At 47.2% G+C, this 26,501-nt stretch overlaps 1 protein-coding gene across 3 annotated transcripts in view; it reads left to right on the top strand.

Annotated features, from left to right (window-relative positions):
- LOC147430649 (uncharacterized) overlaps positions 1-26,128 on the top strand; it is a 70,774-nt gene extending 44,646 nt beyond the window's left edge. For all 3 annotated transcript variants that reach the window (XM_086493245.1, XM_086493244.1, XM_086493246.1), the window contains exon 3: positions 25,625-26,128. In XM_086493245.1, the coding sequence (XP_086349371.1) occupies positions 25,625-25,840 (216 nt within the window). In that variant the 3' untranslated portion in view covers positions 25,841-26,128. The remainder of the gene's footprint in view (positions 1-25,624) is intronic.
- Positions 26,129-26,501: the final 373 nt, after the last annotated feature.

The raw sequence follows: 26,501 nt of genomic DNA, 5'->3' as shown, positions 1-26,501 counted from the left end.
GACAGCTTTCAAAGAGGCGCTCACCTTCTGCAAGGTGGATTCTACGCACGCTGTGCACATGTATCTGCTGGGATTGCATGAGGACTACCGTTGGGCCTTAATTAAGGATAAAGCCCCGACTGACGTCGAGGATGTAGTGGCAAAGGCCAGGACGTTCCATTTAATAAATGGAGCGAATTATGAGAAGAAAAGAACTGCAGACCATTGATCCGATGAGGGTGCTTCAAGGAAGCGACCCCGATTCCAGCATAAGTCCAAATCACCGCCGAGATCTTCATAGGAGAAGAAGAAAGCCAGAAATGCTTCAGTTGCTGATGCAGTGAAGAAGGGGGCTTGCTTCGGATGTGGCTAGACGGGTCACCAAATCAAAGATTGCCCCAAGACGAAGAAGACACAGAAATCGCAAGGTCGTCCTTTGGTTCAGATTCACGAGATCTCAGGTAACTCTGATGTTGTCCAAGTTGAAATCCATCATTTAACGCACAGTTGATACACTAACTGTACTTTTAGCACCAAAGTGTTTGATAAGCACGATCTTCTCTGTTTTCTCGGGAAGATCAATGGTCACGACGTGACCGTACTCCTTGATAATGGAAGCTCACACAATTTTGTGGATGCAAAATTGGTGCAGAAACTGAGCCTGCGGACGCGGGACAGTGATCATGAGTATCACGTGAAGATGGCTCGTGGCGTGGATACGGATGTATGGAATCGGATGGTTTCAAGGTGGTTCAAAACGTACTGTAGGTGGCGTATATGTACGTACTGTACGTTGTTCCGTACATGAAAAAAATTTATGTACGTAAAAATACTACTCTTGTAAAGAAAACTCAATTTGCCAAACTTTCTAGGACATTTCCGATAAAAAACAATAGAGGGTAACAACTTTTAGAGACATTAAAAGACATGTTTTACAAGACAACTACATACTCTCTAACTACTGCAAGAGATTTTAAAGTTTAGACGACATTGATGAGAACTGGTTTGGTCTCACCCAAAAGTCAGCAAAAATGCATCAAAAACCCTCAGTCACACTTATCTTCCAAAAAAAAAAAAAAAAGTGCTCTGTACGGATCGATTTGTACCATACAGATCGTACAGTACATCCGTACGGTACAGTATGAATCCGTACGTACGTTTTGATCCTACCTTGGATGGTTCCAGACTTGTCACTCGAGCTGGCTGATTACAAAGAGAACCTGGTGTTCCACATCATGCGCTGGACAGAGCAGATGTTATTTTAGGAATTCCATGGTTTTATGATAAACAAGACTCATTGTATATAGACTATGTACATCACTCTCTTGTTTTTGTCAAGCACAACATGCCTCATGTATCTGTGTCGTTTTGTAATCAGAAGTCTGTAAATAATGGTTTTGCAATACCAGTTGTTATTGCTTTGGAAATGTATAAAGAAATAAAGTCTTCTGATGTTGACTTTTATCAATGTGTACCATCTGCTTGGTTTGATTCATTAGTGCTTGGTACTTCTGTCACTGAATTTTGTAAAAATGTTTCATGTTCTTCTGTTGAACTTGGGGATTCCGATGAATCCAACCTTATCCGGGGAATGAGACTGATTTCGAGGATGTTTTTCCCGATAATGTGCCTCCTGGCTTGCCGCCTTTGAGAGGAGTAGATCATGGCATTGACTTGGTGGCTGGTAGCAAACCCTTCTCAAAGCAACCCTATCGGTTTTGTAAAACCGAAGAGGACGAGATTCAGCGGTGTCAGGAGTTTTTTGGAGCAAGGGATTGCGCATATGTACATATACATGCATGGTGCATCAAATAAAGAATTGCCCATTTTTCAGAGCCAGGTGGTTACGTGGGGCCCACATGTGTACAGGTAGGACAGGATGTACATAGTGCATCGATTTTCACTATTACCAGTACCACTGTGTTTTTTCTACAATAAGGAGGAGTTGGTAGCGCGTAAAACTTCTCGAGGAAGCTATCCGCGGGCCGACGACATGAGGTAAGCAGGTGCGTCAGATGGCATCTAGTGGCGTCAGGAGGGCGAACGAGGTCAATATTTGCACGCGGATGAGGACGGACACAACGTGGGTGTTTTCTTGTGAGAGTTATGCAGAAAGGTCATCATTAGGACCACTTTTTGGGGCCACTTCACGTGGTTGCGAGACGCATTATTGAAAAGAAATGAGTGCCATGTGTGCGGATGATGCAAAAAGGTGACAACTATGCACTGCGAGGTCAGTTTTTGGCCTGTTCGGGGTCTATTTGAGGTTATCTAAAAGACCAAGGGTGCCCAACTAAAAAAGCTGAGTGTGGGAACTGAAAAAATAGAGAGAAGACCAGAAAAAACGTGGAGAAGAGAGGAGGAACAGCCGCAGGTGTGTTTTTGGGGTTTTTGGAGCCTGTTTTGGCCGTAAACTGCTCATCCGAGGTCGGATTTGAGCACTTTGACATTGTAGACTGGGGTTTTGGGCCGTTCCGGACGCGATGGCGTTGTCCATTTTGCCAAATTCCTCCCTCTTTTTCTGCTGTTTTGGCTGTGTAAGTTTCTCATATGAGCGAAGTTTCTGCTCCAGTTTGTGATTGTATCTGGCTTATTTTACCCATTTTGTGCGAGCTATTTGCCCCTTGGTGTTGGCCCAAGCTCATTTGTATCTAATTATTAGAATTTTCCCTCTTTTGAGCTGAGTTTTTTGGGTGTGTGTGTGTGTGTGTGTCTGTGTGGAGTGGGCAAGTGGATAGTCTCTCTCCTCTCACTCCAGAGGTGTGTTCCCTGTCGCGGCCAGGTGTGTTGTGTAAGCCGAGTGGTGCCCCATAGTGTGTGTGTTTGTATATTCCCAAGAGTGTGTGTTGGGTCGTTATAGAGGCGTTCTATGTGTTTCCATCCTGCTCACATTCTTTTGGCGCCCCCACGGAGGATCTTCTTCGAGTACCTTCTGCTTCGAGCTTCAAGATTCGAGATTACACGTTGCAGGTTGCAGATAACAGGTTACAGGTACAGGTTTCAAGGACAGGTACAGGTGATTCACACAGGTACAGGTAGCTGGAGTACAGTGATATACTAGCAGTGGTGTCACTTGCAGTTGTTGTGGATATGCATCATTTGGCGCCTATTTGAGCGCATTGTCTGCTGGATTGTACGTTACTTGTGGAAACCGCCATTGTACGCATTTGTGGAGCCATACTTGGTTGTATTTGGCAGTCCCAGCCATTTCTGAGACTTGGTCTGGAAGATAGTCATTTCTAAGACTTGACTATACGCGATTTGCATTAGCCTTCGTGTGAGGGTCGATAGCGTGAGGTTTTTATTGAGTTGGGGGATTCTCAAATGTGGAGATCCTTTCGGTGATACAGGTAGCTGGAGCACCCTTTTTGTGACCTCGCTATAGGCTATGTACTAGTGAGTCCTACTTGATGATCGGGTTCTATTGTTGACAGTTTATGCATACATATACAGTCTATATTTTGGGTTCCTACTGCTCTACTTCTGGGGAAACTCTGTCAAAATTTTTCCAAGTTATGATGGCTGGTTTTTGGTATTTTGAGCCATTTATGTTGTTATGCTGCTGAAATTTGGTCAAAAATCAGAGGGTAAGTCAGGTGTGCCTTCTTGGGAGCTTCATGGTTGGCTTTAATGGATGATCAAAATGGTCCTCAGTTCACTCCTTTTCATTTAACTCAAAGAATCCAGATTAATGTTCATGTGTTCAGGAAGATCTTTTTCCAGCAGCGCATAGTCTTTATGTTTGGGCCAAGAAGATTGAGAGAGATCTTGGAATGTCCTTTGCCTGTTGTAATTCCGATGATTAACTATGAAAACTCATTTGATGTGCATGTGTTTGTCCTTATCTAAAGCTGAGCTCCATTGAAGTTTCTGGGGATTGGGTAGTGAAAAGTTTTGGGTTCTCGCACGTGTGTTCGAAGGGGTTCTCAAAGCATCATAATTTGGGTAGCCATGGCTTTCTCTTATCTGGAGTTTCATGGAAGAAGTGATGAAGATGTGGAAGAATTTTTGGAAAAGATGGAGGTTGCCTGCATTAGCAACCAGATTCATGACCCTACGCAAATGTTACGCCTTCTCCAAATTTGTTTGAAGAGTGATGCACGAGTTTGGTCTAAAGCATTTGAAGAGGAGTTGCGTGTGGCTGATCCACCTGTAAGGTTGAGTTGGGACAATCTACGACATGGGTTGGAAGTGGAGTTTGTGAAGATAGAAGATCCTGACAAAGTGTGGCAAGAAGTACAGGCTTTGGTGCAAAAGGAAGGTGAGCCAGTAGATGCGTACATACGTAAGTTTTCATTGGCATGGGAGCGAATGTGGAAGGCCTTAGCACCACAGGTACCCCCGCCTGACATGATGAAGAAGGACAGGTTCTTGGCTGGTCTTTGGGAGAATATACGTTGGAGAGTGGAGCTAAAGATGCCTAGGACATATGAAGATGCACTAGAGGTATCAAGGAACAAAGAGTGGAAGTTGAGGAAAATGAGCCAGTTAGGGGTGGAGTCTTTGCCCATGAGGTCTGAATTTCAGCCTATAGAGACTTTACAAGGTCGCATGTCAGGGATTCATCACGAACCAATGGTTCCTGTTACTACTCAGGTTATGCCAGCAGTGGTCACTACAGCAGTGTAAGATGATGGGCTAAGGCAAGACATGAGGCAAATGGTAGATTTGATGAAGAATCTCAGTCTAAACATGCTAGGTCAAGTGGGAAATAATCGAGGTCGAGGGAGGTTTGCAAATCAGCCAGGAGGTGAAGAAAGGCCTAGGAATGGTGTTGGACAAAGCAATGGTAGGTTTTGGAGGCAGACGCCCACATGTTATAATTGTGGAGAGTTGGGTCACATCAGCCCGCAATGTGATAAGTCACCAAGGATGGGGGGAGACATGTATCCATTGCCAAGACAGGTGCTAATTAGGTCAAATGATTATGGCATCGAAATTAAGGGAGACGAAGGAACCAGTGGACTGACCCAGGAGGAAAAGGGAAAGACAAAAGTGCTAAGTGTAGTCACCTTGGAGAAGGCATCAAAGCTAGAGGATACATTAGTGATGTCTATTGGGAAGAGGACCACAGAGGATAAGGAAGGAAGAAGTGCCCCAGGTCCTAGTAAGAAGAAAGGAAAGAACCATGAAGGCGAGGATGTCAAGGCCAAGAGGAAAAGGAGAGCTCGTCGAAAGTTTAATGTTTCAGATTTTCCACTAGGGGATGGGCAATTAAGCTATGACTTGAAGGAGGATCTGACGAGCAGGAAGACAGATGTTACTTTTGGGCAGCTTATAGAGATGGTGCCTAAGCTAAAGCGACAGTGGAAGAGGATGGTTAACCCAATGGAGAAAGAGCCAGAGAGAGGTTCAGTAAAGGTGTTGGCAATGGACGAGCTATCAGACATTTGTCCAATAGTAGATGTGTGGCATAAAAGGAAAAATTTGGGACAAGGTTATGTGGATGGCGGAGCCCAAATATGCGTCATAACACACTCATGCGTTGAGAAGATGGGTCTCACAGTGGCTGGGGTGTCAGGTTTTCGGATCAGATTGGCAAACCATCAAAAAGTAAAATGCTTGGGTGTTGTAAAGAGCTTAGAAGTGGAGGCATATGATGCAAAGGCAGTGGTTGATTTTCATGTGATGCCAGCAGGGTTGGGAGCATATCCTATTATACTGGGCAGACCATGGTTACGTGCAGTGGGAGCTGTTCAAGATTGGCGACATGGTACGATTAGCCTCTATGGAAAGACAGGTACCAAGAAGCTTTATAATATGGACACAAGGAAACGATTAGAGGAGCTTTATGAAGATGAGGATGAGTCTAGTGATGAAGACTCTTCCACGGTGACAGATGAGGACAGTGATAGCACTACCAGCAGTGATGAGGATGCTGATGTTGCATTTCTTTTGATGGATAAAGAAATCCAGGAGTGTGGTTTAGTCGCATTTGTAAATGAAGTTGAAGATGAAAGTGAAGGGCCTTATGAAGTGATTGAAGGGCTGATGCAAACCAAGGTTGAGTTGTCAAAGAAGCAGGAACTAATGACGCAAATGATCAGTGGAGACCTCTCAGCTATGGAGAAGGATATATATTTGCACATGCTGGCTAGTTTTCCTGATTTGTTCATTACTTCATATGAAGAGATCAGAGGGTTCAAGGGCGAAGAGATGCATATAGAGCTGAAAGAAGGTGCTAAGCCAGTGCGGCAAAGGCTAAGAAGGATGGGTCAAGAGCAAATGGAAGCCTTGCGAGAAGAGGTGGACAAGTTGTTGAAGGCAGGGTTCATAGTCCCTGTGGAGACCACAGAATGGGTGAGTCCAGTAGTAGTCAGTCCAAAGAAGGATGGGAAGTGGAGAATTTGTGTAGATTTTAAACCCTTAAACGCAGCCACTAAGAAGAACCCATACCCTCTTCCATTCATCGATCAGATCTTGGATTCAGTGGCAGGTTATGAGAGGTACAGTGTGTGTGATGGTTTTCAGGCTATTTTCAATTGAAGATTGCTCTTAAAGACCGCACAAAGACAACTTTTATTACGCCATGGGGCTGCTATTGCTACACAGTGCTGCCGTTTGGGTTGTCAAATGGACCATCTTTCTATCAAGAAAGAGCAAATTGGGTGCCGGAACCATTCATTGGTAGTTGTGTTAAGGCTTTTATAGACGACTTCTGTGTCTACAGCAGCAGGGCTGAACACCATGAGAAGTTGCAGATGGTATTAGCTCGATATGATGAATGTGGAGGACAACTAAACCCAAAGAAATGTCATCTAGCACAGTCAAGGGTGAAGTTGTTGGGCCACATGGTGTCAGAAAATGGCATTGAGGCTGATCCAGATAAGGTGAAGTCTATTATTCTTCTTCTATCACCTACGAGTTCGAAGCAATTGGCAACCTTTATACACAAAGTGAAGTACATGGCACGGTTTATTCCATTGTCTTCGCAGCTTCTTTATCCATTACAGCAAGTGACAAAGCATGATCCATTGCAATGGGATGACAAGTGTGAAGAAGTGTTTCAAGAGGTGAAAGAGGTGTTAGGGAGGTTGTCAGCCATGCAGGCTCTTGATTGGGAGAAAGTTTTTTATGTAAATCCATCAGTAGGGGATGATGCCATTGGAGCCATGCTATTGCAAAAGGGGAAGGGCAGCCATTATATGAGGCCAGTGTATTGTGCAAGCCGAGTGAAGTTGGTAGCGGAGAGAAAGTTCTCGGAAGTAGAGCTAGTGATAGCCAATGTAATATTTGCTTGTCGACGATTTCGTCATTACTTGCTACCACAGCCTTTTGTTTTCTTGACGAGTTATGCCTTTTTGCCACAGTTAATTAATGGTACTAACATGTCAAATGTGGTGAAGAAATGGGTAATTGAGCTGCAAGAGTTTGAGTTCTCTTTTCTAGTGGAAGATAGTACAAGGGCTACCCTAGCTGATTTGTTGACCTACAAGGAGAATCCCCTTATTGTTAAGGAAGAGGTGGTGAGAAAGGTAGTTGAAGAAGTGCCACAGATCAGCAATGCACATGTGTTATTCTTTGATGGTTCATACAGAAAGAGCCATGATGCAGCTTCAGGGGGTATAGCACTTTATGATCCAGAGGGGAAGCTAGTATGCAAGAGGGTTCAAATTGGATGCTCATAGTAACAATGAGGCTGAATATGCTACTCTGGAAGCCGGATTACACATTTTTTTGAAGCATGGGGTTCGAAGGTTGAGCATAAAAGGTGATGCCTTGTTAGTGGTGAAGCAAGTGCTGGGTGTGTGGAAGAGCAAGAACACCTCATTGAAGGAAATGTACTTCAGAATTAAAGGCCTGTTAAAAAAGTTCGAAGCATGGCGCATCAGACACATTGAACGTGCTCTAAATGGAGAGGCACATGAAGCAGCTCAAAGCATGATTGGGGAGCTATTTGTGTTGAGGACCACTTTACCTCTTTATCATGGCCGGGAAAGTTTGGCTCAAGAAGAGGAGTTTTTGCTAACAGGAATCATTCCAAAGGAGATTGAGAAGTCTAAGAAGTATGGCTTTGTGCGTAAAGCATAGAGGTACAAATTGATTGGTGATGTCTTATACATGAAAGGGGCTGATCTCGTGTTGAGACGTGTACCTTGGCGGGAGGAGCTTTACAGAGTGTTGGAAGTGAATCACGCAGGCGCATGTGGTGGCCATTTTGCTCTAAAGATCACCTTGCATAAGATTTTGCAAGAGGGGTATGTATGGCCTAGTTTGCACAAGGATGTTCACCATTGGTGTAGGTCTTGCAATAGGTGTCAAGCATTTGGGAAGAGAGTGTTGAAGCCAGAGCTACGAAAAACCATTATGGCATTTGATGTGTTTGAAAAGTGGGGGATTGATGCAATAGGCCCGTTACCTATCACAAGCAGGGGCAAAAGCTATATTTTGACGGCAGTGGACTATCTCTCTAGATGGGCAGAGGCTATAGCAGTAAAACAGATCACTGCAAAGGATGTGGCAAAATTTGTGTATGATGAAATATGTTGCAAGTTTGGGGTGCCACTGGAGCTACTTTCAGATAAGGGGCCTGGCTTTAGAGCTAAACTGCTAGATTTTTTATGTGCAAAGATGAAGATTAGGCATCAATATACCACTCCTTATTACCCGCAGTGTAATGGCTTAAATGAAAGATTCAATGGTGAGTTGGTACAGATTCTTTCGAAAGTGACAGAGCACCAAGGAAAGAATTGGGATTTGGAATTGCCTAGTGCATTATGGGCTTACCGTACTTCGGTGAAGACAGGTACAAGGTTTACTCCATTTCATTTGGTGTATGGAAAGGAAGCACTATTGCCTGTGGAGGTAGAGTTGCTTGCGGTCAAAATGTTAGAGAAGTTGCTTGGGCCGCCTAGTGATGCATTCAAAGAGAGGCTCTTGCCGTTACAAGAGGTTCAGCTGGATAGGATGAGTGCATTGGAGCATTATGGGCAGATGCAGGATAAGGCTTTGGCAAAGATAAATTAAAAGGTCAAAAGTAAGGGTATCGAGAAGCATGACTTGGTTTTGCGCTACAACAGTAAGCTGGACAACACCTTCCAAAAGAAGTTTCAAATTAAGTGGGAAGGCCCTTTCAAGGTAGTGGAGTGTTTTCCAAATGGCACATATCAGCTGGCTAACCTGGATGGTGTTCTATATAAGTCAAGGGTAAATGGATTGCGTCTTAAATTGTATCATGCTAGATTGATGATGGTGGAGCAAGATGAGCTGTCTGTGGATCAAGCAGTGTTGGTGAGGGATGAGGAGACCTGTGATGCGGCGAGTCTCATATCTCTCTTTGATGCTGCTGATCATGAATGATCTAGCAGGCTAGGGGATGGGCAAATTATGTCAGGAGTTTTTTGGAGCAAGGGATTGCGCATATGTACATATACATGCATGGCGCATCAAATAAAGAATTGCCCATTTTTCAGAGCCAGGTGGTTACGTGGGGCCCACATGTGTACAAGTAGGACAGGGTGTACATAGTGCATCGATTTTCACTATTACTAGTACCACTGTGTTTTTTCTACAATAAGGAGGAGTTGGTAGCGCGTAAAACTTCTCGAGGAAGCTATCCGCGGGCCGACGACATGAGGTAAGCAGGTGCGTCAGATGGCATCTAGTGGCGTCAGGAGGGCGAACGAGGTCAATATTTGCACGCGGATGAGGACGGACACAACGTGGGTGTTTTCTTGTGAGAGTTATGCAGAAAGGTCATCATTAGGACCACTTTTTGGGGCCACTCACGTGGTTGCGAGACGCATTATTGAAAAGAAATGAGTGCCAGGTGTGCGGATGATGCAAAAAGGTGACAACTATGCACTACGAGGTCAGTTTTTGGCCTGTTCGGGGTCCGTTTGAGGTCATCTAAAAGGCCAAGGGTGCCCAACTAAAAAAGCTAAGTGTGGGAACTGAAAAAATAGAGAGAAGACCAGAAAAAACGTGGAGAAGAGAGGAGGAACAGCTGCACGTGTGTTTTTGGGGTTTTTGGAGCCTGTTTTGGCCGTAAACTGCTCATCCGAGGTCGGATTTGAGCACTTTGACATTGTAGACTGGGGTTTTGGGCCGTTCCGGACGCGATGGCGTTGTCCATTTTGCCAAATTCCTCCCTCTTTTTCTGCTGTTTTGGCTGTGTAAGTTTCTCATATGAGCGAAGTTTCTGCTCCAGTTTGTGATTGTATCTGGCTTATGTTACCCATTTTGTGCGAGCTATTTGCCCCTTGGTGTTGGCCCAAGCTCATTTGTATCTAATTATTAGAATTTTCCCTCTTTTGAGCTGAGTTTTTTGGGTGTGTGTGTGTGTGTGTGTCTGTGTGGAGTAGGCAAGTGGATAGTCTCTCTCCTCTCACTCCAGAGGTGTGTTCCCTGTCTCGGCCAGGTGTGTTGTGTAAGCCGAGTGGTGCCCCATAGTGTGTGTGTGTATATTCCCAAGAGTGTGTGTCGGGTCGTTATAGAGGCGTTCTATGTGTTTCCATCCTGCTCACAAAAGAGGTTTGGATGGCGTCATCATCATCCTCTTCTACGGGATTCACATCTTCTCCAGATTTTCCAGGCGTGTTGCATTTCTTTCTCGATAGCTTCTCTGCATTTGTTGTTGAGGGGAGTGTTAGGATTTTGTCATCACCAGATGCTTCACACCTTGTCTACAGGCTCCTCACTTTCACGTGCACTGGCCCTTGGTTGTGGGTTGGCCACCCGCACACCTGCTGCACACGGATCTCATGCACATTCAGGGTTGTTTCAGCACCTTGCCCACTTAGACCTGTTTTGGTCACTTCACATTCCCCCATTTATATTGGAGGGTCATTTATTAGGTAGGGTGATTTATTAGGCATTTGCCCCACCTGCCCCTATTCTCCTATATATAGGAGCAGGGGCGCCCTCTTTCCATTGTCTCATCATTGTACATGTTCGCCATCTGGAGTATATTGGCTTGCCTGCCTTTCACCATCTCTCTCTCTCTCTCTCTCTCTCTCTCTCTCTCTCTCTCTCTCTCTCGTGCCATTGTCTCTTTCTCTCTCTCACCTTCCGATGTACACTCTAACAATCCGCACAGCGGTCCCCTTGCATCCCCGGACCTCCTAGGGGTATTAGGGACCGTTTAGGGCCGAAACCCTAAACCTGCAAAAATACACAGCAGGCTGTACTTTCCTGTTTTGGGCTCCGTTTCGCAAACCGAACGCATCCGTAGCGAGCCCTCGTACTCCCGCACCCGTTGGGCTACTTGCCCTTTGAATCGGACGAGGTTTCTCGCGTGAAATCTCTCCGAATTCACGTGTACCTGCGATGGATTAGCAATTAGCAATTAGCTAATCGAATACCTGGACAAGAGGCTCTCGCCTTGGCATACGCGCATAAACCCACATAATTGTAGATACAAAGAAATAGCCCTCGAGCGGGGCATCACGATTCTGTATTCAAAACGGGGAGAGAGGTGCGCGAGAGCAGAATTATCGCGCTACTTAGTGCAAGGGAGAAGGCAAGCTTTCCGTTAAAGCTTCAACACTTGCATCAACTACTCACATACTCACTGTAAGTCACAATGAGGAAGAAAGGCAGACCTCAAGTGGATTTTCCGCCAATTTTCAGCTGAGGTGGTAGAGTTTGACCCTATGGAGACTCTGGTGCTGCCAAGTGTCCACTATGCCTCTTTGAGTAAATTTTCCTAGTACCCACCGACTTATAGATGTAGCGAGGGGGCCTAAATGACTTTGAACTGAGCCTAGACACCCTTTTACTACTCAGATTCCAGTGTCGACTGGTCGAGTGGCCCGATCATCTCGTGGCAACCTGCCCTTCCCAACTGCGGGTGAAACTCTCGGCCATCGATCGTTTCACACTGGCCATGCAATGTCCAACTATTTGTGACTTCAAAAAGAGGGTCCCAAAAATTATATAAAAATCATGGAAAAGAAACCGACAACTAAGGTTAGCAGTTGCCACGTCCTCGTGACAGTAATTAGCAGTTGCCACGTCCTCATGACAGGTATCCTTCCGTTCTTAAGATTCTCATAGCGAACTCGCTCAACTAGATGATTCAAATCTGCAATTTCTCGAGCACAGGCCGTAGCCATCTCTTGCTTCTTCCCTCATAAAGAGAGTGTTCATTCACTTGTGAGAAAAGCACTACCATATCTTCCCTTACCAGGTAGGGGGTGTGGGCTCATAGGAACCTCACGCTTAGTAAAAACTTTCTCAGCTTGAAATCTCAAAATGGTTCTTTGGTAATGTCCTATCCGCAGCAGCAGTTATCTGTTGAAGAAGTACCGGTGGATACCAAATCAATCATTGATTGACCTTCCGGATGGTTGGTCAAATCAATTCATCAAATAAACAATGTTTCAACTCGACGAAAAGCTGAGTGTGCGCGAAAGGAGAAACTGAGAGACTGGCTCGCTGCTGCTCCCTCGCGCTCCCCCCCCCCCCCTGCCTGCTCCTGCTCCCCCGCGCCATAGCCCCCCTTCTCCTTCGCCCTCGCGCTGCCCCTGCTGCGCGCTGTCTGTCCGCGAGCATTGCTGCGCTTGCACCCAGCCAGCGCGCAGCCTAGCCTGAGTGCAGCCCCGCCCGTTGTCCCCATCCTGTTCGCTGCCCCCACTGCCCTCGCCTCTCCAGCCCCCTTATCCTCACGCCCCCCCCCCGGCCCGCCGTTCCGAAGGCCTCGCTTGAACTGCCTGATAGTGGATTCTCAATTGGACTCTTCTCGCCGAGCTCTCAAGCGTTAGCCTTCTCATCCGTCTTTCTCCTTCAGAGCAGCAGACACTAACGGAGGCTCATGCTCCGCCCCAGAGGGACTCCTCCGAAGCCCCCTCGCCCGACTCCGCTGAGCCCACCATTCGACTTGCTCTTTCACCGACAGAGCAAGCGAGCCTAGCCGCAGAGGTAGAGTGTTTGCAGGCGACCTCGGTCATCTGCAAGATTCTCGGCACCCGACCCAGCAAAGAAGAGCTGCGTGACCTTCTCCAGGCCCGCCTTCTCGCAGAGGTGGGCAAGATCTTGGACGTACAGATACTCGGACGAGGCTACTATCAGATCGAGTTTGAGGCCTCCGAGATGGCGTCCAAGGTCATCGCCATGAGTCCTTTGACCATCCGAGCAGCTCGAGCCCACTTTCGACAGTGGAGACATGGTTTTGACCCTGCTTCGGATGTTTTGGTAGAGGAGGCAGACATCCCCATTTCCGTCTGCTTCTCGGGTTTGCGGAGGGAGTACCTACCTCTTTTGTCGAGGATCGGCTCAGCCATTGGGACGGTCCTGGAGACACCTTGCACGGTAGCCTCAGTAGCTGCCAAGGCGGCTGACATTCCCTCAATTCGCGTTTTGGTCAGAGACACTCACACGCTCCCGAAGGTATTCTTTTGCCTCGGGTGAGTGGGGGTTGGTTTAGATAGAGTGTGGAGTACTCGGGCCTCCCGAACCAGTGCTTCATTTGTCGACAGATGGGCCATCTAGCGAAGGCCTGTCCACGGAGGAGGCCTCGACCTACACCACAGCCTCAGCCCCAGCATGCAAGGGCTCGCTAGCAGCCACAGACAGAGACACAGCGCGCACATGCAGAGCCACCCTCTGAGCCTGGGGCTCCAACGGAGGAGGGATGGCAACATGCCTGTGGTAGACGAAGACAAGGGCCACAGCGTCAGCCTGGCACTCAAAGTGGTCCTCAGGCGCCTACTCAGCAGCAGTGGGTTCCCATGGGGAATTGTTTTGGTCCTCTTGAGCAGGAGGAGGTCCCTGCTCCAGCCCCTACCTCAGCTTCACCCTCGACAGCCCCGCTTCCCCCAGAGTTGCCCCCCTCTTCCTCATCCTCCCCCCCGCCTCCTGCTCCCGCCGCCTCTTCCCCCCGTCCCTCTGCCTCTATCCGCCCCTCCTCTCCACCGCTTCCCCCAGCTCCTTCTTCCCCCACTCCTGCTCCAGTTCCACAGTCGACCCAGGGGGCAGGGCCTTCTCCGGCAGCTGGGAGATCTCTTGGCAGCGCCTTTGCCACGAGTCGCCTAGCGAGAGAGGGTCAGCCTTGCTTACGGCCCCCTCTGCAGGCACATACATCTTCCCTTGCAGCTATCCCTCGAGGTCTGACGAGCATTGACATCCGGCGCCGATGGGACTTCTTCGACTACGGCTTCACTCGTTTTCTCGGCGACCCCTCAGTAGACCATGAGGCAGCGTGCGTCAAGGTCCATGTTCTGTTCCTTGCCGCTAGGGGGACAGAGGCCTTGGACTCAGCAGTTGGTTTCTCCTTCCCCCTTTGCGGCAGGGCCCAGACAGAGTGGACTCTCGACTCAGTGTTGGGATGGTTGCACACACAGGTCCTAGAGTTCTCTCACCACATGGAAGAACTAGGAGTTATAGACATGCTTCAGACGTTGTGGCCATTGGCCAAGTTTGCGGTGACACCTCCAGACTCAGCAGGATGTAGGCACATTGTGGTTTACTTCTTTGCTGATACACAGTGCTTGCCATGCTATGTATACATTCATGAGGACTCCTGGACAGAGGAGGTTGCTTTACGTACGGCTCGCTCCGCTTGGGCTTGGGCCAGGCACTCATTGTAGTCATGCCTATCTAGAGGACGCTCAGATGCGGATTACTCCCCATCCAAGCCAGCCTCGAAGATAGCCCGTCTAGCTGCTGCGGCAGCATTTGTTCTCTCTCGCTCCCCATGAGGATCGTCTCATGGAACGTACAGGGACTAGGTGGGCCCCAGTTTCAGCGTCAACGGAGCCGACTGCGTCAGGGAGCTTCAGCATTGCCTTGTGGGAGGAGAGATTGATCTCCTTATGCTTCAGGAGCACCATCTGTGTGAGAGCCGCATTAGACGTTGTGGTCAGCTCTTGTGTGGACGATATGATACTTTTTGGTCAGCTGCTTTTGGACCTGGAGGCATCCAGGGTGGGGTATGTATGACTATTGCGGACTCATTGCAGCAGGCCATTGTGGGCAGAGGGATTATTGTGCCAGGCAGGGCTCAGTGGATTACTATGCAGGTTTAGGGTAGCCTAGTTGGTTTCCTGAACATCTATGCGCCCAATGTGGCGAGTGCTCGTGCAGAGTTTTGGGCACAGATTGTTGAGTCTCTGCCGCAGGCAGAACATTGGTGCATAGGAGGGGACTTCAACATGTTGGAGGACCAGGATTGGTGGCAGCCATGCTATTGTGCATGAGGTTGAGTTGGCAGCTTGGGAGAGGTTTTGTATGACTCTTGAGGGTCTCGGATGCATGGCAGCACTCTGGTTTTGTGAGACCCCCAGACAGTCTTGCTTTCTCTCGATCGGACCGCAGAGTGGGAGGAGTGAATCTATCGCGGATAGATCGCTTCTACACTAGTGACCACTTACCCCGAACCATGGTGAAGAGAGGCCGAGGGCGCCAGAGTCGAAGGAACGCCTCTCTACGCTCCCGCATGCGATCGGAGTTGCCCTGAAGTCTCTCAAAAGTCCCCTGAGAGTATGGATCAACTCCGGCCAAAAATCTCGAACAATCTCCGTTGGTGGCACAAGGCGAGCGTCGACGATGCGGAAGCAGTGGGCCTGCCAGATGAACTAGAGTGTCAGGCCACAGACGAGCTCTCAACACACCTCTCTTTCTTGTGGAGTAAGCTTTGTAGCAGGTTGGAGTGTAGGTCGACCCCCCTGTATCACTATCATCCTGCTAATGGAGGATAGCTTAAACCGTAGTACAGGGCCCGTAAGAGTGGACCAAGCAGCTGCCCCCCAAGTGTATTGTCGTGCTATGGAAAGAGCTGGCATCAACTGAAGGACCCGAAGCCAAACATGCTGTGCCATAGGGCAGTCCCACAAACAGTGACGCTGACTCTCCAAAGGGTGGTCACAAGCTGCGCATGCTGCCAAAAGGCCACTATGTACTAGCCAACTGCCCAGTGCTGTAGCTCTATGTACAACTAGCCACTGGGACAAAGTGACTCGTTGCGGCCTTCTGGCGTCCCACAACCTCGCCCAAAAGTTAGATAAGAACTCAGCTATGAGACCCTCCTCTTGCCAATGAGGTGCTGCAGCAACTCTATCCGTGCTGCCAGTATGTGACGTCCCAGTTGAACAATGTACTGAAAGAAAGAGACCCTTGGATGGTCGGCTGAAGAGAAAGGTCCCTCCAAAACCACTCTCCAGGATCGCACTGCACTTGTGTCAGTGGACAACTCTCCCAAGCCCAAAGCCTCCAATGGCCCGTCTCAAGAGCTGCTGGGTCAGGATCTATGATACAAGTCCTCCCGCAGATGCCCAATACTCGAATCCTCTGAAAACAACACTCTGCAACCTGTGGAGCCTCTATTGAGACTCTGAGTAATCTGCCCTCGCACAGTATCTCGAAGAATATGGAGGGTACAATCTTTGAGCAAGCTCGAACTATGATGAGGACCTCGAGTCCCGTGAAGGCTCCCATCCATCTGGGAGCTGTTGTCTCTAGAGGTGTGAGCCACTCAGCTGATACTACCTATGTGATGTCCTGACATATGCTCTGCACCCCTCTTATGCCCGGCAACTGGATGCTCTGTAGCTCCTCTAACAAACTTGAGAACTACAGCCAGTCACCTAAAGTGCGTGTTGGACCCTCTGCCATGGGACCCCAAGAAACATGGGCCTACTACGTACCAAGTGGCACTCTCTGAGTGCTGACCATGGGGTTCCAAACAAGGGGCTGTCTCAAGCGTTCCTCCGTGCAAGTGAGCTGGTGTTGCTCCAGGCCTCTCCGCAGCTCCTCCCAGGAGCGAAGCAGGCTCACAGAAAAACGATCCTCCAGTCTCCTGCTTAGACCAACTTTGCGCATCTCTGTGAAGATCCATCTGATGGAAGGTCTCCAGGGGCCTCCTGCCTAAGGCACTCGAGCTCTAAGCCGTTGAAGCAAAAACTCCTTCCAGGACTCCTTCCCTGGAGACAGGAGGCCGACAACCGATGGGCCCTAATCAGCAGCATGATACTGTGGTTCATATGGCGGGCTTGCTGCTTTCGCATTTGAGGCCAGAGCATTTCCACCTTGAGACATTTGGCTAGAGCTCATACACACCCTACGAGGCCAGTTTGACCAGCTTCAGGGTGGATCGGATCGCATGAGGGAGTGTTGACAAGCTTTCCTACGACTATGGAGTTCGGGCCCCTTCTTCACTATTGAGCATGGGACCCCTCGATGGCATTACCGCCCACCAGTGTGGTTCTTCCCACCCCCTATCTCCTAATCTAGCCTACATTTGTACATTTTTTTTCAGTTGGGAGAGTCTCCCCTCATGTATCTTTTCCTTTGGGGGTATTGTAGCCCAATGGGCAATTTTTAACTAATAGAAGGATCTCTGCTTTGCAAAAAAAAAAAGTTGCAAAAAAAAAAAGGAATACCAAAAGGGGTGTCAGTCTTTGGGAGCAGTGCATTTGGAAGTGGAACTCTGCCACTTCGTGTCGATTCTCCTCTTCTGTGTGTGTGTGTGTGTGTGTGTGTGTGTGTGTGTGTGTGTGTGTGTGTGTGTGTGTGTATTCAAGTTTAGTTTAGTTGTTTGCAGTTTCTTCACGTGTGTTGCTGTAGATCTTCGGCTTGGAGTGTCCAAGTCCATTACAAATTAAACTTGTTTTGTCAAGTGCAATGCACACACAGATCTGATACCAATGTTAGGTGAAACGCACATAGAGCTCTGATACCAATGTCAGGTGCAGCGGAAGCGTGTAAAGGGTTTAGCTCGGATCTAGGACTCCGCACAGACACAAGGCTACTTTACTTCACTTGCAAAAGAACTGAATTGAACTGAATGAAAGAGAGAGACGTAGAGGGAGAGAAAGGGACGATTCGGCATGTCGGGTCCCAAGCACCCTCAAGGACCCCCTTGCTCTATTGCTAGAGCAAGTACTTTCTTTATTACTTGCACAAATGCTGATACAATGATGCTAAATGGCGAGATGCTGAGATGCTAATGGGTACTTGATGCTAATGATATTGGTACTGGTAAGGTGCTGATGGGTACTTGCTGGAGGTGCGGGATAGTGTTGAGGCTAAGGACTAGATACTACGGGTACTTGGTATTCGATACTACGGGGTACTTTGATACTCGGTACTGCGGGTACTATTGGTACTGAAGGTACTTGGGTGCTAAGGACCCGAAGGTCTTGTTGATCCCTACGCTGAGCTAGGCAGGAACTAAGCCAAAACGCAAGGGGTGCTAGATGCTGGGGTCTGCGTCGACGACGACGATGACAATGAGGGGTACTTGTGTTGCGATGTTGCTGAGGTGCTAATGGGTACTGCTGGAGATACTTGGTACTGTGATGACGACGATGACGAGGCTGTGGGCTGATGTGCTATCGTTGGGGACGGCGATGGTTGAAAAATTAAAAACACTGGTCCTGCTGGCTGATCTGAAAATGTTGCTGATCCGCAAGGGATGATCGCTGAATTCAGGGTGCTTAGGGCTGAAAAACGCTGGTGGGAGAGGCCGAGGGGAAACGTCAATGCTGGCAGAAAACGCTGATGGGTGCTGGGTAATGCTGAGAAAGAGGGTGCTGCCGATACTACTTCGTCTTCTGCCTCTTCTGCCTTCTCTAGCGCCCAAAGGGCTTCTTTTATAGGTCTTTTAGCCATTTGCCCTACCTACTTTTAATGAATGTCATGTCAAAGTCACTTATTAATAAATGACTTAAAGTGACTGTTCATATGCATATATGCTGAAGTGACTTAACTGTGCAAGTGAGGGTATGCAATTATGACTTGCCTGATCATGCACGTCCTTCTAGAGGCTCATAATGCGAGGCTAGATCTTAAGCTAGCTAAGGGTGAAGCTAGACTGTAGCAGTAGCTTGTCTATGTGGGGCAAATGTAGTGCGCACGTGACATGTTTGGATGTGGTTGGTATCTTTTTAAACTTGTTTGGACTTGGCGGTACACCCACCTTGAGTGGTGAACTTGGTGATAAACCCACCTTGAGCGGATGAACTTGGTGGTAGACTTGTCTTAAGTGGATGAACATGGTGGTATACCCGCCTTTACGCTGAGGAAATTCCTGCTTTAAGCACATGCTTGAGCAGCTAGACTCGGTGGTATACCCGCTTGAGGGATGGACTTTATGTCTTAATGTTTTCGTGAATGCATTTGTAAGTTGTGCATTATATGGCATTGGCATTGGCATTGTGTTGCAAGTGTGAAGCATAAGTTTCTAGAAATTTGATTGTAATCATCAAGAGTTCTCGCTTGGATGAGATAAACTAGAGAGATGGTCTTAGTGCATCAAGAGTTTTGGCTTCGATGAGATAAAGGTGATGGATGGTAAAACTAGTGCATCAAGAGTTCCTGCAAGGATGAGATGACTAGATAAATCATTACTTTGAATATCAAGAGTTCTAGAAAGAATGAGGTGACTAGGAAGATCGCTATTTTAGAATTATGAGTTGGCGGTTTTATTTGTCGATCAACTTTATAAGCTGTATGGTCTGCCAGAGGATATCGTCAGTGGTCGAGATACTAAGTTCACTGGCCGATTTTGGCGAGATGTGTTTGCTAATCTTCAAACGAAGTTAAGTGTGTCGTCTTATGACCATCTTGAGTCCGACGAACAAACTAAGAGGATGAATCAGACGTTAGAGGACATGTTGAGAGCATATGTCTCTCATAGGCAGTCTGACTGGGAAAGGTATCTTCCACAGTTAGAGTTTTCCTATAATAGTAGCAAGCATTCTGCTACTGGATTTAGCCCATTCATGCTGATGTATGGATTCGAGCCTAAATCCCCGATTGCTATTGGCTTAGAGAAAGTCAAGGAACGCCAAGCTCGTGATTTCCTGTAGGACATGCAGGAAATGCTCGAATTAGCTAAGGATAGTATAAGAACGGCTCGTGACCGAGTTACTACTTATGCTAATCAAAAGAGGTCTCCAAGGACTCTAGATGTGGGACAATGGGTCTATCTGAAGATACCCAAGGATTCTAAGACTATGCGAACAGGAAAATATTATAAGCTTTCAGCTAGATATTGTGGTCCGTTCTTGATCACAAAGAAAATTGGCCAAGTTGCCTACAAACTGGCTCTTCCTTCGGATGTTAGTGTACATCCAGTGTTTCATGTCAGCCGCCTTAAAGTGAAATTGGGCGAAGCCGACGTTGTTGTGCCTATCGAGGAAAATGTATGGCAAGATATGCAAACTGAGAATATTCCTCGAGAACTAGAAGTAGTTTTAGATCATTGTACCCGTCATTCGCGCCAAAAGGCTTATGACAAGTACTTAATTAAATGGAAGGGTCAATCTGAAAGGTTTGCTACTTGGGAACCTGTTAGAGCTTTGAAAGCTTAGTATCCCCACTTCATTGATGAGGACATCAATGGTTCTTGAGGGGGGAAGTATGTTATGTCCTGTTCACAGGAGAGGGGATCTAGCCCAGATGCCGTCGGGATGGGCGTCCAGTGTTCGGACGGACATAGTGTGAAGCCGGCCAGTGTGGCCGGCCATTATTATAAAAGGGAGGCCAAGGCCTCATTTACTGTTATCGACCCCCACTGGCAGAGTGCGAGTGGTTAGCCCGCGAGGCTAGGAGTGCGTGAGGTCACTTGGAGGAGGTGAGGCCGGGTGGTATGGGACGCTCGGTCTTACAGGTGCACGCCTACGTCCTCGGATGCTGGCCCCAGCACGGGGGAGTTGCCAGACGGTGGCTATGGTCGGGTGGTTCGTCCGACGCGTATCTGTAGGTGGTCTGTGTAGCCGGGAGATCCATTCTCCGCGTTCGTTTCAGTGGCCTTATAGATTTGGTCATTCTTTTGCCCTTTTCTGAGCTTGTCGGTACCAATTTTGGGACACTTTACGATCTCTTGTGAGCTCGTCAGCACCAACTTTGGGATAGGTTTACAACCATTTATGGGCGGTTTACTTGATGTTTGACAACAGATTTGTCGTGATCCTTTGGATGACAGGTTTGTACGCAGTGTTGACAGTTAGTGGGGACATCTAGTTCCTACTCCCGCAGTTCCATGCATCCCTTAGGAGAGCTCAAACCTTGGGAGCAGCCCTTTGGGTGCAGATCTGGCCACGGTTGGCTAGTATAGCAGGTTTTTTCCCTTGCAAATTTTTCCCCAGCTTTCTAGCATGTTAGAGATCAGCCCCAACGTTCTGCACAAGCTTGTTTCTGTCACAAAACGGGAGCGTACACGAGCACTTGAAAATATGAAAATTAAATAACTTTGCAAATGTGAGAGAAGGGAGAAGATCGACACAGTATTGGGGACCTGAAGATGGGCTGGTCCCCCCCCCCGTTAAGAGTATTCTTTATTCAGGGAGAATTCTTATACAAGCACGAGAACCCGAGGAAACCCCTCCGTTCTGTAATCTTAGACGCGAAGGTCGTGCTCTCCCGTAAAGGGCTTGGGCACAAGGCCGTTCCTTCCAGTAAGGGACTTAGGCGCGAAGCCGTACTTTCCCGTAAGGGACTTAGGCGTGAAGCCGTACTTCCCGTGAAGGGCCTTCTCGTAAGACGGGAGATTCCTGCAAAACAAACCACACAAACATGCGACAACAATTCGTATGGCAAATCCACAATAGATACCTGTCGCTCTTGCGCGGGAAAAGCGACTTCCGTGCTTCGTAGTCTCGCGATCTCTTGCGGCAGAGTCTTTTCTTGCTGATGTTGGTACCTCCCGTGAGTGAGGGCATGTGGTGCTTTTATATCTCCCTGGCCACGGCACGAATAACTGCTCGCGTAGAGATCGCAGCCGTTTTTTTTTTTTTTTTTTTTGGGCACTGTTCTACCCGAAATAGGGAGAGAGAATTCGCTGGCTGGTTTTGTTGCTTTATCTTCTAAGTGGCTGCCCACTTATTAAGTGGGCGGCCGGCATATTTTAAAATTGGTCTGAACCTGTCCAAAAACTCAATAAAACCTTATAAGTTAAAACCAATGCATTTAACAACACTTCCCAGGCGTCCCTGGATGCAACCACATGCACGAATGCAATGCAAACATAGATTCCTCGCGGGAAAGCGTCTGCCTTCCCGCGATTGTTCCTGCTTTTCGTAAAAAGCTTCATTGAACCCATCTTTATTCTTGTGCTTGCGTTCTTACGCGTATTTTCTTACTCAGTTCGGATTTCCTCCTTAGCCTACGGGATGCCCCCTTACTGATGCACCTGTCACCCATCATGTGACGCATCAGGGGCACTCGTAACCCGGCCCTTTCCACCGAACTTACGGAAACTCCTTCGCGATGTTTACCGTCACCCATCAAATGACACATCAGAGTTGTCCATTCTTGATGGCAGTTCCTGTAGCTACAATCTTTTAGCAGTTCTTAGTGCACACAATAAAATATCCTAAAAAAGAGATTAATCGTTAAAAATAAGAAAATAGTCCAATTAGCAACAGTTTCCCAAGCCGGTTCCTCTACTCTCCTTTTGAGTATTGGTGTCATGTTGTGTATTGGATATCAATTACACAGTTCAGTTGTGGGCATATTTCTTCAGCACAAGTACAAAGGACAATTCTGATGAAGATTTTACCAAAGCACGGTACAACAGTGGAAGTATATGTGCTCTTCTGACTTTGTATGCAGTTTGGCATATTGTATTGGATTGTACCTACAGGTTTGATCTTGGCGAATGTAGAGGAGTGGTGGACATTTGGTTTGATCTCAGGGAGCCGCTTTAGTAGCTAGGTCTTGTTGGATCCCAAAGGCTTCTTTGGCAAACATGATCCTCAGGTGACGACCTTTCAGATCTTCCTATTCTTAGAATCCGAGTTTACCAATGGTGCAGTTCTCTTTGATTATCGAGTTTCATGTGATTCAAGTTTTGCTGTTTAGTTACTGAGGAAGCAACTTTACTCCAGGTTGTCTCAGATGTCTTTTTGGTGGTACTCATTCTCTTTCGTTGGGATTAAGCTAGAGGAGGGCTTCATATCTTGGTGGGTGTTCTCAGCTTTAGCTTTGGAGCTTTCAGTGACAGCGTTTGCTTTGTTTCTTCATGGTTGAGTCAGTTGTTACCTCAGAGCGTACTTTTGAAGATACTTTTCTTTCAGAGGGGGATTTCAGGTTATTATCTTCAGATGACTACCAATGTTCCATTTAGCGGAGTGCCATGCAGGGTGTCTTCTAGTCCTTGGTTTCCTTGCCCATTCCTTGCGGCTTTGGATGGGGTGCTTCGGTCCACAGTGTAGTTAGTATCTTGGCGGATGTTCTTCTTTAGCTATTTCGGTGGTTGCCTCGTCTTTCGGATTTGTGGAATGGCGGTTGCTTTCAAATTGATCCCTACTTCCCTTATCCTTAGACTGGCATGCTGTTTCGTACAGGTGGATAGTTGTCCTTCTCAGACTAAGAAGCAATTACAGTTAGCTGGCATTCTTTATAGTGGGGAGAGACAATCTTCTTGGTTCTCTCAAATTCGGTTTGAGTTCCACATGTTTACTTTCTTTCGGATTCACCTACCTTGGGTGATCTAGTTACACAGGTAGAGACTGTTGGAGAGGTATGACAATTATCCATGGTTCGGGTGCTCTCCCTTCAAAGGGGGATGTGGAGCCAACTTTGGAGTTGGTTTCTGAGGCTACTTCCTTACTGTTCTTGTGTTTCCATGTGTAGCGGACAAGATTGACAGTCTATTTGGTGGCTTTCGATATCACCTTGTTCTTCTCTTGCAGAGCTTGGGTGCAGGGCCTCTTGATCTTGCAGTGTTAGCTGCAGTCTAAGCATTGATGTGTGTTCCTTTCTACTGGATGTTAGTTCCCAATTCACTTTGAGAGTGGGGTGATGTTCTCTCGGGCGGACTTCCGGACAGATGAAGATCAATAGGAGTTTCACTCTCGTTTTCGATGAAGTTCCTTCAGATACAGTTAGCAGTTCATTATTCTATATGGTGATTGGTGCAATTCTTGGTTTTACGTCATCAAATAGTTCATTTCTCAGTAGCCTCGGTTGTCCCATTCTTTGGACTTCCCGCAGCAGCTTGGATACTCTGGCATGTGATATGTGACCAGAGGTGCAGTTTTCCGACTCTTTCCTCAAGGATGGAGCACTTAGAGTTGGGAAATGATCCAGATACCAATAGTTTATGCCTTTACGCTCAGTTTTGATGCATTCTCTTAGAGCAGTCAGCAACAATACCTTCTTCAGATGTTGCTTGTGCGACTTGTGAGTCCGTTAAGTTGAGGAGACTCTTGTTAGAGATGGATTCACTATCACTGGACAACATGTTACTTCCCGGACGTCTTTCGGGGGTAGTGGTTGGATGATACTATGGCGCCTTGTACTAATGACCTCCTTGTTTGAGGTGGAGCTTCTGGCAGATTGGGGTAGCTTGAAAATGCTGGCCACTGAAACTATGGAAGACTACAATCAGAATTTTTTAGACATCTACTTCCCGGTCTCTTTCTTCAAGCTAACAACCTTGGAGGACCAGTGTGAGGGCTACACCATAGAACTGCCATCACCACCTCAGGAATACTGTTGTCCAAACAAGTCTCAACCAGCCAAGAGCTTATGGACCATGCTGCGGTTGGCTACAAACTCATGAAGGGAAGACTGGAATTTACAACTGACGATCAACCAGCAATTACCTAGAATCCTCGACCACAACACTCAAATTCCCCATGATGTATCTCGAACCACCATGATTTCCTAGGAATCCATGATGTGCTAAATTCTTTGAGAACAACCTCTCTCTCTCTCTCTCTCTCTCTCTCTCTCTCTCTCTCTCTCTCTCTCTACCATGTCCTCGTGCTGACCCGCTCGGCGTTTGCACTGCCCTCCTGATTGCTCCGGTTCTCTCTCCCCAAACAAAAAAAAAGAACTAAAACCACCAACCACCACCACACCACCCACTTTCATCAATGAATTCGTTGCCCGTGTTGCCTTTCTTTTGATGCAAGTGTTTCTTCCATTTTACTGTTTGCTGATTGTCTGCATGTTTGCTTGCGTGCCGTTTTTTCTTTGTGTATTGATTGCCTGCTGCTTGGTTGTGTGCTACTTGCCTGCTGCTTGGTTTGCATATTTGCATGGTTGTGTGCGAGTGGTGCTTTTTGGTGTTTCTTCTCCTGCTTTTTGAGGTTTTAAGGGGTATTGTGTGGTGGTGGTTGCGGGGTGGGGGTCTCTCCTTGAGGAAGTTTTGTCCTGCTTCATTGAAGAGTGATATGCAAGCTTCCTCGTGGGCTCGACTTTCGACTTCAAAAATCTATATGCAAGTTTTGGTGGTCTCAATTTTTAAGTCTTCATCGAGTTGTCCAGCTGCCATGAAGATTTCTACACACGTTAGACGTGGCCTCTTCTTGGGATGGACTTGGATTTTCAGTCTTCAAGATCTTCAATATGGGCTGTTGTTTTTGGTGAATGGTGGTCCAGCTTAATGCTGACCTGGCGGTGAGCGCCACTGGTTAGTCGGGAAAGTTATCATAGGATGTCTTGGCAGAGTTGTACCGCTTGGGACTGCAGTATGTCTTGGGCAGATTCGTGCAGCACTATCCTGGAGCCATCAGCCTCTTCAGATTCCTACCCTTACTGTTTGCACGTGTCGTTACACGCACTTCATCCATTGGGTTTTCCCCTCAGCTTTGTGTTCTGTGGAGAGCTTGAGGGGTTTTTCACCTTTGATGGTATCTTATTATGTGGCTTTTAGTGCGTGTGTGTGTGTGTGTGTGTGAGAGAGAGAGAGAGAGAGAGAGAGAGAGAGAGAGAGAGAGAGAGAGAGAGAGAGAGAGATTGATTTTCGAAGCAGGATCATGCATGGATATGGTTTGGAAGGTCTCTTGCAGTTGCCAATCTCATCTACTTCAATATTAACATGTTTTGCTTCATTATCCCCCGATTTATACCAAGGGCATTTCAGAGATATTATGAAGCTAAACTGAGTGCAACTCCTGCAAGCACCTCAGGCACCTCAGAAACAGGGAAGGGTGCAACAACATCGGCAACAGAGAAGAAATCAAAATAATCTTGATGTAGGCAAATGTTCTGGGAGAATAGTGGTAAAACATGCAACATATACAGGAGGAGTGACTCCAGAAACTTGACAGCTGAGTCGTCATTTTGTACCTTACATAACAAAAATTCTAATTTTGTGTATTCCCTGCAATAAGCTCAAAGTTTTCAGGGACAATGAAACTCTTTTGGGGGACAAATCTCTTCTCAGAAGAGCTTTAGTGTCCAGGTTCTAATTGTGTACGATGGGCGAAGTTGCATCGGAGGATTAACAAAGTTGGAAGTTTAAAGTCCTCACAAAGTCTTATTTACCAAAGTTTGGAAGTCCAAAATCCTTAACAGTATAGTACTAACAGTTTAGTACATGGTTGTGATAGCGGGTGTTCCTAGGACATTAAAATCTCTCCATGCGTGTGTTCGTTCGTTCGTGCGTGCATGCATGCGCGCGCGTGTGTGAGAGAGAGAGAGAGAGAGAGAGAGAGAGAGAGAAATTGGGATAATCTTTCCATCACCCAAGTGTGGTGGATTGGTTATCCCAGTTCCCTCTGGAGTATCAGGTCTTGAGCTCAAAACTCGTCGGATAACCGTTCGAGGCATTGGGTTTGTTTCTGCGACGTAAAAGTCTCTCCTCCTCTTCTTCTTCTTCTCATGAAAACCGAATTGATTGGGAGCCT

The sequence above is a fragment of the Adiantum capillus-veneris genome, chromosome 21 (genome assembly GCF_014529385.1).
Source record: "Adiantum capillus-veneris isolate H3 chromosome 21, ASM1452938v2, whole genome shotgun sequence".
Lineage (NCBI taxonomy): Eukaryota > Viridiplantae > Streptophyta > Polypodiopsida > Polypodiales > Pteridaceae > Adiantum > Adiantum capillus-veneris.
This window is presented reverse-complemented; position numbering and strand designations above follow the sequence as displayed.